General features: G+C 48.3%; 1 protein-coding gene across 1 annotated transcript in view; it reads right to left on the bottom strand.

Moving 5' to 3' along the window:
• Positions 1–5,828: 5,828 nt before the first annotated feature.
• LOC136640520 (zinc finger protein 850-like) overlaps positions 5,829–13,807 on the bottom strand; it is a 29,643-nt gene continuing 21,664 nt past the window's right edge. The window contains exon 5 of the mRNA XM_066615680.1: positions 5,829–6,652. Within this exon, the coding sequence (XP_066471777.1) occupies positions 6,092–6,652 (561 nt within the window). The 3' untranslated portion in view covers positions 5,829–6,091. The remainder of the gene's footprint in view (positions 6,653–13,807) is intronic.

A 13,807-nucleotide genomic window follows, 5' to 3' on the forward strand; every position in this document is an offset into this window, starting at 1 on the left:
ATGCCAGTTGTTAACAGCTACATTTACAAGATGTTTTAAAAGCACCCCCCCCCCCAAAATAGAAGAGAACCAAACAGGAGCAGTGATTTAATGGAGGGGGCACCCCCCCATTGCGCCCCTTGTCATGGGAAGTCCTGAAGTGTTCGAGGGTTGGGGCTGCCACATGCAGCCTCCCCAGCCCTCTGAAGGCCTTCTGAGGCCTCTGGAGGACCTTGAAACGTCACTTCTGGTTTTTCACATAAGGTCTCTCCGGCCCTCAGAACACTACAGGGCAGAGAAGCAGCAAACGCGTGCAGCCCTCAAGTTGGCATGACTGGGGTGCCAGTGCCACCCCTGCAGCAATGCAGCTGGGGGCACATGCACCTGCTGACCCCCCCCCCCCCCCCCGGGACACCAGTGGCTCAGGGTGAGGAAGACATTTCTTGCCATTGGGAGCACTTTCTGAGAGAGCCAAAGGCTAGTGCTCATTTGAGGGGCCTCCTGCAAGAAGGGCACCGTGGAACCATGGTGGCTGCAAGACTGTCAATGCATCCACTCCAAAACTGTGAGAACCACTTAAGAACATAAGAAGAGCCCCGCTGGATCAGGCCAAAGGCCCATCTAGTCCAGCTTCCTGTATCTCACAGTGGCCTACCAAATGCTTCAGGGAGCACACAAGACAACAGACACAACCTGTGTCCCAGTGCCCTCCCCTGCATCTGGCAATCAGAGGCAGCCTGCCTCTAAAACCAAGAGCTTGCACATACCTACTATGACTTGTAACCCATAATGAACTTTTCCTCCAGAAATCCGTCCAATTCCCTCTTAAAGGCATCCAGGCAAGATGCCATCACTACTTCCTGTGGCAAGGAGTTCCACAGACTAATTACATGCCAGGTAAATAAATTCTGCAGAATTATAGGCTTGCTTCAGATGTGCTGGAGGTGGGGATTGGCTGGTCCAGATACTCCTAGATTGTGAGGTTCAGGACTTTTCTTCTGAGTGCTCAACATGGCTACCTACAAATTTTGGGAGGTGGGGGTGGGGATGCACTGAATTTTTTCCAGTGCTCTGCTTTGACAGCAGGCAGATATCCCCTCTTGGGCTGGCTGCACCACTGACTTTCATGGCGAGGGCAGCTCTGCCCACAGCTTCTGGGAGCTGCAGCTGCTTCCTGTGCAGATTTGAGAGGGTGTGAAATCTGGACGGAGGTGAGTGCACCTCAGAGGGGTGAAGGGGAGGCCCCGGCAGGGACTGCAAGCCCCAGGCACCTGCATATAGTCAGGGAAGTGGAGCCAACAGTGACGGGCGGAAGGAGGAGGAAGATGCCTTCCATTGCCTTTCCTCCTCACTCCCAGCCAGGGCTGGCCCAGGACCTCCTGGGGCCTGAGGGAGTAGGCCAGGCAAGAGCTTAAGAACAGCCTTACCATAATTTTTTGAGCTGAAACTGGGATCAACTGGAGTATCACCAGGCATGGGACAAACGGAAAGGGTTAAATCTCCCTGTACTGTGATCCTGGTTCTCCCTTCTGGACTCAGCTCGTGAAAGCGTCTCTCCCCAAATTACGTCTTATTCACTGGAAACAGACATCTCTACATACCAGCAATCGGACAGGGATCTACGACATGTTTGGAGAATGTAAGAATTTTCACTCATTCCTTATAGTACAGCAATGAATCCAGCCAGAGGAAGAACCATATAAATGCATAGGCTTCTCTTAAGCCTTCAGGGCCCAATCTTAACCAACTTTCCAGCACCAATGCAGCTCTGAAGTAATGAAGAACCATTCTCTTACCTAGAGGAGGCCTCTGTGACTCCCCCACCACCCCAGCACAGGATGCAAGCGTAAGCCCCACTGGCATGGCTGCATCAGCGCTGGAAAGTTGGATAGGATTGGGCCTTAAGACGCATGAAAAGAGTTTGAAGAGCTGAGTCACATGTAAGAGGAGGAATAGGGATAGGGAAATGCAGGGAAGGAAGGGAGACCTTGGAGGAAAAAGCAGCTGAAAGAAGAGATTCAAGCAAAAAAAGGGCTCAGCCTAGCCAAGGAGATGGGAGGAACTGGACCAAGCATCTGGACCAAGCAGCAAGCGATAGGAGGGGGCACACCTGGTTTCCATAGACCCCTGAGCTTTGGCCAGCCCCAGGGCAAGCCCTCACGCCAGCTCTTCCCTGCAGGTGGGAGGACCCTGCAGCCCAATGTCCTGGTCTGCTCCTGCAGTGACAGGTGTGCTTGGCCCTGCGACAAGGGGCAGGGGCAGAGACTTGCCTGCTTGCTCACCCATTGAGAAGCTTTGTTGGTCTCTCTTCTGCAGAATAAACTTGGAAGTGTTCCAATCAAAAGCTGTGGCGTTTTTTGATTTTGCCACACCAGGGATGAACCAAAGTCCCTTAGGGGCTATAGCCAGTGAGCTAACAAAAGGCCGTAATGTGGCCTGGAATGTGACTGGGGGATGACAAGCAGCATTGGTTGATCCCCTTGGTGGGACAGTCATCACGTGCGAAACAGCTGTGACTGGACCAGCCCTCTGACTGGGGTAGAATACCAGGTCTTAGCTGCAGAAAGAAAAAAAACAAAAACAGTTGTACTGAGTTCCACAATGGAATCCTGCCGGATCAGACTAAGCCTGCATCCTGTTTCCTATAGCACCCAGCCAGATGCCTTCAAGAAGCCCTCAGAGTCAGCCTGAATAGTCCTTTCCTATTTGTTCCCCCAGCACCACCTTCTGCCATCTTCATCTGTGCCTCTTCTTGAAAAGAAACAGATATGAAGGAGTATCTAAGTGTCTTCAAGCACAGACAGGGTGCCTTTCTCTCCAGAAGCAACCGTAGCCTGTTCCTGGCCTACACAGAACTAAGGAGCAAAGCCGGGCAAAGTGGCACAGACAAAAAGCATGACGTACAGTCTGTGCCTTTTTTGGAACCTTCCAAATGATAGTGATACTCCTCTACTACCTCTACGTGTAGCCATGTATACCATTCGTGTTCACCAACACGCAACACACAGGAAGAGGCCAACTCTAACCCATAAGCAGGGCTCAAAAGCAATCACCCCCTCCCCACTGTTGGCCCCCTAGTAATTGATATTCAGAGGTACACTGCCCCTGAACCTGGAGTTTCAATTTACCTATCAGTGTGTATTAGTCATACTAGATCTCTCCTACATGAATTCACTAAATTCACTCTTAAAAGCCCCTTATGTCCATGGTTATCACTGCACTGCCTGGTACTGAATTCTAAGAACAAATCATGCGAGTACCTGGTAATATGCTGTTTCTGGGGCAAAGTTATCAACAGAATTAATACAATTCTGTAATTGTATTACAAACACCCTTGATAGTCACTGTTATTTTGAACTATTTACCTGTGTTTTGGAGGCTAACTGCAGGCCAGCGAAAATGGACTGTCTGCACCCTGACAATGGTAAAAAGACCAATAATGAAAAATTGGATAGATAAGTGCCCTCTTTCCATCATTCAGTGGACTAAAGGCCTTTTGACCCTATTGACTTTCGAGTGAATGGCCTATCGACATCGACTTTAGTTTGATCTAAATATCTAAATTGTAATAGTTTTAGTTTGTTAACAAACCAATTAAAAAATAATATAAACTCCAAAAAACGTTCAAACTTTTTTGTATTCTCTTTTTTGTCGCTGTTGGTTCTTCATAAAATGAAAAATGGTTATTTAAACACACAAATCATATACGGTAAAGTTTATTTCTTCTGCTATGGCTCTACTTCCAAACAATTGCATTGGACAATTCTACCTCCTCTTGCAATGGGAGAGAGCAAATGAATTCTCTTTAACCACACCACTCTTAAGTGGAGAGTGGTTTCCACACCAAACACACGCCCTTCTCTACTTCAAACATGAAAATATTTATTGGGGGTGAATAAACACAAACATTTGAGAAAACAAGTTGATTAACTATACCAGCATTTCTTAAACTGTACATAAAACAACAGTTCAAGATGTTATGAACTGAACAGCAAGACCTTGAAGCAGCTGACAAGCCGAGCCAAGTTATTCCATCTGCTTTGGCTGCCCTCCATGTGAGAGATGAAGGAGCTGCTTGTCAGCCTGTGTGGGATGCACTGAGGCCAGAAGAGAGATCAGACCAGGAAGATCCAACTGAAATGTTGTGTGGTTCTTGAAAGAGAGAACCATTTATGATTGTAAAAATCCCCTTGAGGGATTTAGAAACACCTACCTATGTAAACCGCCTTGAATAAAATCAGAGGAGTAATCCAATGACCAGAAAGGCGGTATATAAATACCTAGTTAGTTAGTTAGTTAGTTATGGATCAGGGCCAGTAGCTTGTGCGAGGAGTTAGCTTGGTCACCCCCTTAGTTCTGTGCTTCTCTTCCTACAAAATCTTATCTGCAGGAGACTGCAATACCATAACTAACCCATGATTGCCCAATCAAGATGTTTCCAAAACTTCTCAGTTATCTGAGATCTCTTCTAGCAGAGACAATTCCACAAAAGGTCATTTCGAGAGCTATTTCCTGAAAGTCACTGACGTCTGTTGATGGATGTGCACGTAAAAACTGATTTAGCAGAGACCCTGCAAGTTGGGCAGAAGTATTTTGTTCTGCACAGAGACCACTTCCCACAGACACTGCTAGAGAGAAATGGCCACTCATACAGCTTTGCGCTGTTACAAATCTTAGAAAAGTTGTTTTTTAATCCAAGAAAAGGCCAAAAGATTTTAGCACTATAAGTTGTTACAAAATATGGGGTTTCAGCAAAGTGGATTCTCATGTCATTTGTCAAGTGGATTTTCCATGTTCTCTAAATGCCTGATCATTCTGACTACCTTCTCCTACAATATCCTTTTCTTGACACACAGAGGTCACCTGGCAGCTGGATAACGTGAGTTAATTCCAGTCTTTTGGTTCTTGTCTCTGCCCCTGCATCTTCCAATGTGTACAGGTGCTTTTGCACATGAATAACACACACACACACACACACAGAGGGACCGTGAATCCCAGAATCTTGTCTGCCTGTGTGATTGACCAAATGTGCTGCATTTCATCAGTGGTGGTTCATGTTCACCAGCCATTACAGGGGAAAACACAAAAACCAAGAACAGGTGGAAGAAAATGTAAACAGCAGCATACTGCACACAGGACATTTCCAAAATCAAAATTCTCCATGTTAATTTGGAAGGAAGATGGATTTGATCCCACAGAATTGTGGAAGGGAGCAGGGGAAATACATCCCCCCCCCGTTTATAATAGTGACTCTAAGGCCACAATCCTATCCACACTTACCTGGGAGTAAGCTCCATTGACTATAGTGGGACTTACTTCCCAGTAGATATGCATAGGATTGGGTAAGTAGCATCCTCAAATCCAGTCCGTGGATTACTCCATCTGCTTCTCCTGCTTGGTTGACAAGGGGAAATCATATAACCAGGCACCTGTAACAACAGACAGCTATTAGGGGTGGGATGCCATGGAGCTTTGGCCAACCATCCCTTATGCCCTCTTCTGGGGCTCTTACTAAGGCAGTGGTTCTCAAACTCTCTGGGAGAGTTTGAGCCACAATAAGTCTTTGCGGGGGGTGGGGGGGAGACAGCGATGTGATCCCCAGGATCGCGTCACTGGGGAGCGGGTGCAGGCAATGGCATTTACTTACCAGTCCCTGCAGCAGCCTCCTGGGGGTGCCGGGAGCCCTGTGCAACCATCTGCAGGGCTCCCCAGCCTCCAGAAAGTGAAAGCAGAGCGATTGCGTCCCGCCTTTGCAAAACCAGAAGTGGAGCGTGACCGCTCTGCTTTCACTTTTAGAAGGCTGGGGAGCAGACGGTTGCGCAGGGCTCCTCGCACTCCCGGAAGGCTTCAGCAGGGACTGGTAAGCAAATGCCAGTCCCTGTGCCCCCCCTTAGCGACACGATCCTGGTGACCGCATCGCTGCCTCCTCCCTGCCCCCACCACTTAAGATGCATCAGACTGGAGCGTCATGATGCCCTAATTTGAGAAGCCCTGGACTAAGGGGATCCCACAGTTGAGACCAGGGAATCCCAGTTGGAATTATAAATGTTTGTGACTGTGCCAAAGCAGGGCAAACGTGCCACAACCTTCCACCCAGTTCCAGTCAGATCAATCACAGGATCCCATCACTCATGTGGATTCTCTGATGTTTGGTAAAGTTTGAAATGTAATGGAATATCCTCCCACAGTCCTGGCATTCATAGGATTTCTCTCCTGAGTGGACTCGCTGGTGTTTGGTGAGGCTCTGCTTGCTACAGAACCGCCTCCGGCATTCCAGGCATTCATACGGCTTCTCCCCCGTGTGGATCCGGTGGTGAGAGGCCAGGTGGCCTTTGCTGATGAAGCCCTTCCCGCACTGGAGGCATTCATAAGGCCTTTCCCCTGTGTGGATTCTCAGGTGCTTCACAAACTCTTCTTTCCAGCGATAGGTCTTCTGGCACACGGGGCAGGTGTAGGGCTTCTCACCTGTGTGGATTCTCTGGTGGTTGATCAGCTTGCCTCTTTCACGGAAGCTTTTTCCGCACTCTGGGCAGGCGTGGGGTTTCTGCCCTGTGTGGATTCTTTGGTGCCTGATCAGCTTGTCCCTTCGACGAAACGTCTTCCCACATTCCAGGCACACGTGGGGCTTCTCACCGGTGTGCATCTTCTGGTGCCTGATTAAAGTTGATTTGTGCTGGAAATTCCTCCCACACTCTGGGCACAGGTGCTTTATCTCCCTCCCATGGAGCATCACAGCCATGTCACCTTCTGCACGCGTCATGTGCTCACTCCATATCATCACTGGTGGCTGATCCTGCTGCCTCGTTGACCCATAGCCTTGCTCAAAACTCTCACACCATAGCTGGGGGTGCCTTTGAGATCTCCCAGGGTGCGTCCTGCACAATTCTGCTGGCTCCAAGCGTCCCTCTTGCTGTTTCTCTTCCTTGCTCTCATCTGCTGTGCCTCCACCTAAGTGAAAAGGCAATGGACAGAGGAGTCAGGACACAGGAAAAGACGCACGAGAAGGAGAAGGAGCGAGGAGAACATCACTGCAAAATAAGGAGGAATGACAGCTCCGTGGGTGCATGGTTATTCTCGCCCCCTTGCCCTGCAGAGCAGTTTCCTTCTCTGGTGTTAAAACCGAGACTCGGAAACTGGTACATTCTGTGGTTGATAATGATATTTAACATTTTATATGAACATAAGAACATAAGAAGAGCCTGCTTGGTAAAGAAATACATTTTCTTTTGTCTGTCCTAACTCTCCCAACACTCAATTTTAGTGAATGTCCCCTGGATCTGGTGTTATGTGAGAGGGAAAAGAGCATCTCTCTATCCACTCTGTCCATCCCTTGCATTATTTTGTATGTCTCAATCATGTCCCCCCTCAGGCGCTTCTTTTCTAGGCTGAAGAGGCCCAAACGCTGTAGCCTTTTCCTCATAGGGAAGGTGCCCCAACCCAGTAATCATTTTGGTTGCTCTCTTCTGTACATTTTCCATTTCCACGATATTCTTTTTGAGATGTGGCGATCAGAACTGGACGCAATACTCCAGATGTGGCCTTACCATCGACCATGTTTGGTCAACTGTATAGTTTTATTCTGCTTTAACCAATTGTGAGAGCTGCCTTGTTATGGTTAAAAAGTGGGTTAAAATTATTACAGACAACACGTTACTGTCTTAAATGTTAGATCTAATCCTGGGTATAATTGGGGTGCCGATTCCAAAAATGGCATCAGTTTTGCCCTGTCACATCTCGTTTCAGAGGTATGGCATAACCTCAGTCACCATGGTGTTGGCTTCCTCATGATGAGGCTGCTTGAAACTATTCCGTAATGAGGCTATGCTGATGTGATAGGGCAAAACTAATGCCATTTTTGGAATCAGTACCCTAAGTTCATATAAAATCACCATAAATATTGGAAAGTTTTTCTGACCCTCAATTTTGCAGGCCTGTGTAATATACCAATATTACCGATACCAATTGGTACCAATACCAATACTAATACCAAATCAACCAAAAGATTTTTCAAAATAGTGCACTGATGAACCTGTTAGAATGAAGTATTTTCTAGGCCAGTGGTCTTCAACATTTTTCACGCCACAACCCAATCAAGTATGAGACTGGGGAACCAATGCCAATTCTGCCCCCTCAGGGAACCTGTTAAGTCCACGCCTCACCCCCATCACTTCCCACAACCACCTCTCTGGTGCTTAGCCGACACACTTAAGGCACATTTGCAACAGTGCACACTGGTGGGGAGCCAGCATGTACTACATAGGATGGGGCCCTCACTTCTCAGTAAACACTGATGAAGGATCGGGCTCTCAGTTTCACACAATGCCAGTAACAAATTCAGTAATCTACAGAATACTTAGGGAATGTGTACAGATGATTTTATTTTATACATTGGCTTGATGTTGTAGGCACACTCTAGAATAACTAGGCATTCTACACAATACCATAGTTTCACACAGGAATGCTAACATAAATACTTCAGAGAACTGGTCTCTCTATTTAAACAATTACTCTGATACTGAGTGCTCCGTATTTACATTTAGACATGGCCATATTCTCTTCATATTTGCTATAAGCTTCTATTCTGGAACTTCATGTTGTTTGCTGATAGGAGTACCTTTTCTAAATGTGCAGGTGAAGACTGGACTAGCACATGCCATAAAAACATTCCTAAATGCAATCCCTTCCCTGTTGTGCCACAGAACATTTAAAACTCTGGTAGAGACTGGCTGGCATAAGAGAAGGTCGCCTTCCTCGGCTGGGTTTGATTAAGAACAGTTGGACAAGGACATAGCATCCTGTTTCTTCTGAGGTCTCCTTCTGTCTCTCCCTCTCAGAGCCTTGGCAAAAGCAGTGCTGCTGAAAAAGCAGGGCAGCATTGGGAAAGCCCAATTGCCATGTGGGCCAGATAAAGAGCTTCAAAAGACTGTATCTGGCCTGTGAGCCTTATGTAGGACACCCCTGGTTGAGACAAAGCCAAAGCAATGTGCATGCTTCTGAAATGGATGTCCCCTGGTTCTGGTATTATGTGAGAGTGTAAAGAGCATCTCCCTATCCACTCTGTCCATCCCCTGCATAATTTTGTATGTCTCAATCATGTCCCCCCTCAAGCGTCTCTTTTCTAGGCTGAAGAGGCCCAAACGCCGTAGCCTTTCCTCATAAGGAAGGTGCCCCAGCCCCGTAATCATCTTAGGTGCAAAAGAGAGCGACTAAGATGATTACGGGGCTGGGGCACCTTCCTTATGAGGAAAGGCTACGGCGTTTGGGCCTCTTCAGCCTAGAAAAGAGACGCTTGAGGGGGGACATGATTGAGACATACAAAATTATGCAGGGGATGGACAGAGTGGATAGGGAGATGCTCTTTACACTCTCACATAATACCAGAACCAGGGGACATCCACTAAAATTGAGTGTTGGGAGAGTTAGGACAGACAAAAGAAAATATTTCTTTACTCAGCGCGTGGTCAGTCTGTGGAACTCCTTGCCACAGGATGTGGTGCTGGCGTCTAGCCTAGACGCCTTTAAAAGGGGATTGGACAAGTTTCTGGAGGAAAAATCCACTATGGGGTACAAGCCATGATGTGTATGCGCAACCTCCTGATTTTAGGAATGGGTTAAGTCAGAATGCCAGATGTAGGGGAGGGCACCAGGATAAGGTCTCTTGTTATCTGGTGTGCTCCCTGGGGCATTTGGTGGGCCGCTGTGAGATACAGGAAGCTGGACTAGATGGGCCTATGGCCTGATCCAGTGGGGCTGTTCTTATGTTCTTATGGATTGTAGCCCAGAGAGGTTTATGCTGAAATACACTGGTTAGCCTTTAAGATGCTGGTTGGGATTAAGTACCACTGAACTCAATGAGACTTGCACCTGAGTAAAAAAGCACTGGTCCAAGCTGTCAATTACCCTGGTAGAATGATGCCATACCTAATGATGGGACATCTCTGTCCCTCTCTTGCTCAAATTCCTTGAAGAGTGGCTTCTGCCAGGCATCCGATGGAATGTGCTCTCTCTCAGGGGAATTCACCGTTACCTCCACAAAGGGCCCCACTGCCTGCAAAAAGAGCAAAACTGATTTGGAGCAAGGGCAAGTAGGGAGAGGGAACCCATTAAGGGGAAGAAAGCTCCCTGCAAAAAGACAACTAGTACATCAGGGAATGAAGGTTCCCAACCCTTGGCCTACTAAGCTAACTTTTTATTTACATGAATGTTTCCCATGGAGGAAATTCAGAAATGGCATCCATCGTTTAGCTTCATGGCTCATCAACAAATTTGGACACCACCCCTGAAAAGTCCCCCTTGAACCCCAAGATTTTCAGGCTGAAGTCAATCACCTCCTGTTCCCATTGCTCTGACTCTTGCTGCCTCAGCAGGAAATCTTCAGCCAGCGCGATCACATGGGCACAGGTTTCTGGGTCCCGTTCCCTGACCCAGCTTTGCACTTCTGGGGGCAAGACGGTCAGGAACTGTTCCAGGATCACCAGCTCCAAGATCTGCTCCTTGCTGTGCCTCTCAGGTTTGAGCCACTGGTGGCAAAGCTCCCGCAGATGGTTGTAGACCTCATGCAACCCTCCACCCTCTTGGTAGCAAAAGTGTCGGAACTGCTGGCGCTGTGCCTCCACTCTGACCACTTCACTCAGAAGAGTGGCCTTGTTTCCATTCCCAACTCTAGTGCTGTTTGACCTCCTAGTGGCCTCCTGGCCTCCTGCTCCAAGGACAGGTGTCTGCCGAATCCCATGCTCTCTTGTCAACCTTTTGCAATAAGCAGATGCTCCCTCAAAGCAGCCTGGGAATGTCTTGGTATTGCCCCACAGCACTGGCTCTGTCGACAGCGAATTGCCCCACCCTGAGCAAGGAGACAGTGTCACTTTTTGGAACTCCTGCTTCTGTTGGGCATCCCAATGCTCTTCTTCCTGCTTCACCTGTGTGGAAACAGCCCATCCCAGGGGCTCTTCAATCCGCACCACCTGGATGTCGCAAGCACTGGTGACAGCTGGATCCTGGACCTCCATTTTTATTCTCCCCTCCTGTTCAAATGCAACCTGGAGACTCGGGAATGGGGAGGTTGCTTCTTCCTTAGCAGCCATTTTGTCTAGAGCGCCTTACCCCAGCTGTTGCTCTTAAACTCACATTTCTCAGCACAAACTTGAGGAAAAACTCCTGCCTTTCTTTGTGGGCTTGGTCCTGAGATTAGGTGGGGACTGGCATGAGGGACTGATCAGTGGAGAAATGGCATTTTTTCAGCACCAATATGAGAGAACTGGAATCTTTTTGCCAAAGTGGTTTATAGGCAGGAGTCTGGGACAACTAGGTCTTCTACCTGAAATAAAGCGATAAGAAAGATCATTTTAAAAGTTGGCTGCTAGGTTGAAAGTGGGTCTCCCCAGCCACAGTGGACTTCTAAGAGCCCCTTTCAACATGGATGCCAGAGCATCTCATACCCTACGCTGAATACACCACCTTATGATGAAAGTCAGCATATTAAAAAAAAAAAGATGGGGGGGGAGTCACAGTGAGCAGCTGTATTATAACTGAGAGGGAGATGGCTTGCAAAGAAAAGGCCATCTTGGGGGTGTCATCCTACCAATTTGTAAACATACTGATGGTGTGGAAATAATTGTTTTCTCAAGATTGGGTTGGGAAGCTTTGTAAAAAGATTTTCTTTTTTTCCTTGCAGGCTACAGATAAAAAGCACATGAAGTGCTACTCTTAGCTGGCAGGTAAATACACACACCTTGAGAACAGAGAGAGAAAGGAAACATTGGTATATAAAAACAGCTGGCACAGGGCCTGTGAGAAGGTTTGGGAGGTGGAAGATCTAGGTTCAAATCCCTGCTCAGCCATGAAGCTTGCTGGGTGACCTTGGGCCAGTCACTTTCTCTCAGCCTCACCTACCTCACAGGGTTGTTGTGAGGGGGAAAAAAAGGAGGGGAGCAGCTGTGCTCTTTGGAGGAAGGGCGGGATACAAATGTGATAGATAAATAAATAAATAACTAAATAAATAAATAAGGTTGTGCAGGAGGTAGTTTGTACATGGACCCAGGATCAAAAAGGGGGCCAGTTATGGAGAGGGCACAGAAATTTCCCAGGATCTTACATTTTCCCACCTCATTTTGGCCCACACGGGATGCTCTCCGTTCTAGTGCGAGCCTCAATGCGATGATGCTCATTTTCTGCAATGATCTCTGTATTTAAAAGACTTTAGAGAGACTTAGGAGTGCGTTTGGCTTTCCATATGACTGCTGAGGCCGCATGGGCAGGTAGACCTGGGTTCTTCATTGGGAAGGCCAGCAGGGATGTGCGGTGGGTGGGGAGGCAGGTGAGGCAGAGCCTCCCCATCGGAGTCCTTTGAAACGTGCCCAAGCACCCAAGCATCCACAACCGGCCTACCTGCCTCCCCACTCACCGCATGTCCCTGAAGCCCGGTAGACCTGGGCTCCAAAGACCTTTCTGGCTGTTGCCACACACTGCCCTGTGCTGCCTCCTCCTCACCCCTTCTGCCCATCCTGTTGCCCCTCCCCTTGCTCTCACTCACCCCACTTTGAAAGGGTCTCCCCAAAACCTGGTACCCACTGATAAAAGCCATCTCAGAGGCAGGCCCTGTGCACGATCAAACCCCCCCAGGTCCCTCCACCTGCCACCTCCCTCCACCCACCTGCTCCTTCCACCGTCTCCATGGCAACCCCTGGGGCAGTTCGCTGCAGCCCTCCTTCGGCCTCTTGCGCCTGAGAAAAGGCAGGAAGTAGCTTCCCATCAGGGCATGGAGGGGGGAGAGGAAGGAAGGGCCCTCCTGATGGCAGCATTCAGCGCTTCCTGGTCTCTCTAGGAAGCCTGGAGGCCGCAAGCTCCTCTTTTAACCCCTTGTAGCCCAGGGCCATTTTCTGCACTAGTCCAGGGATGTCAAACTCTTTCATGCAAAGTCAGCATTCATGGTGCCTGCTGAGGGGAAGGAAGTGACGTCATTGAGTAGAGAGTGATGTCATTAAGCAGTAAGTGACATCAGTGAGCAGAAAGTGACATCATTACACAGAAAGTGATGTCATTAAGCAGAGATGACATCACTGAGCAGAACGTGATGTCATTATGCACATGATGGCCAGAAATATGCACTATGTGCTCACATAGAAACTCATTCTATGAAATCCTCTGTCTCTGCTGGAGAGAAGGTGAAGTACCTCAAGACATGAGGGATGCAAACATCATCACGCTGTACAAGAACAAAGGTGACAGGGGTGACTGCAACAACTACCGCGGCATCTCTCTCCTTAGTGTTGTAGGAAAGCTGTTTGCCCGAGTTGTACTAAAGAGGCTCCAGGTACTTGCAGAGAGCGTCTATCCAGAATCGCAGTGTGGATTCCGAGCCAACAGGTCCACCACTGATATGGTATTCTCCCTTAGACAACTGCAGGAGAAATGCAGGGAACAACGACAGCCACTCTTTATAGCCTTCATAGATCTCACAAAGGCTTTCGACCTGGTCAGCAGAGACGGCCTCTTCAAGATTCTCCCCAAGATTGGATGTCCACCCAGGCTCCTCAGCATCATCAGATCTTTCCACAAGGACATGAAGGGCACTGTTGTCTTCGATGGCTCCACATCAGACCCTTTTGACATCCGAAGCGGAGTGAAGCAGGGCTGTGTTCTTGCACCAACCTTGTTTGGGATTTTCTTCGCTGTCCTGCTGAAGCAGGCCTTTGGAACTGCAACAGAAGGCATCTATCTCCGGACCAGATCAGACGGAAAGCTCTTCAACCTCTCCAGACTGAGAGCAAAATCCAAAGTCCAGCTGAAATGTCTGCGTGACTTCCTCTTTGCCGACGATGCAGCTGTCACT

Source organism: Tiliqua scincoides, chromosome 2, assembly GCF_035046505.1.
Source record: "Tiliqua scincoides isolate rTilSci1 chromosome 2, rTilSci1.hap2, whole genome shotgun sequence".
Lineage (NCBI taxonomy): Eukaryota > Metazoa > Chordata > Lepidosauria > Squamata > Scincidae > Tiliqua > Tiliqua scincoides.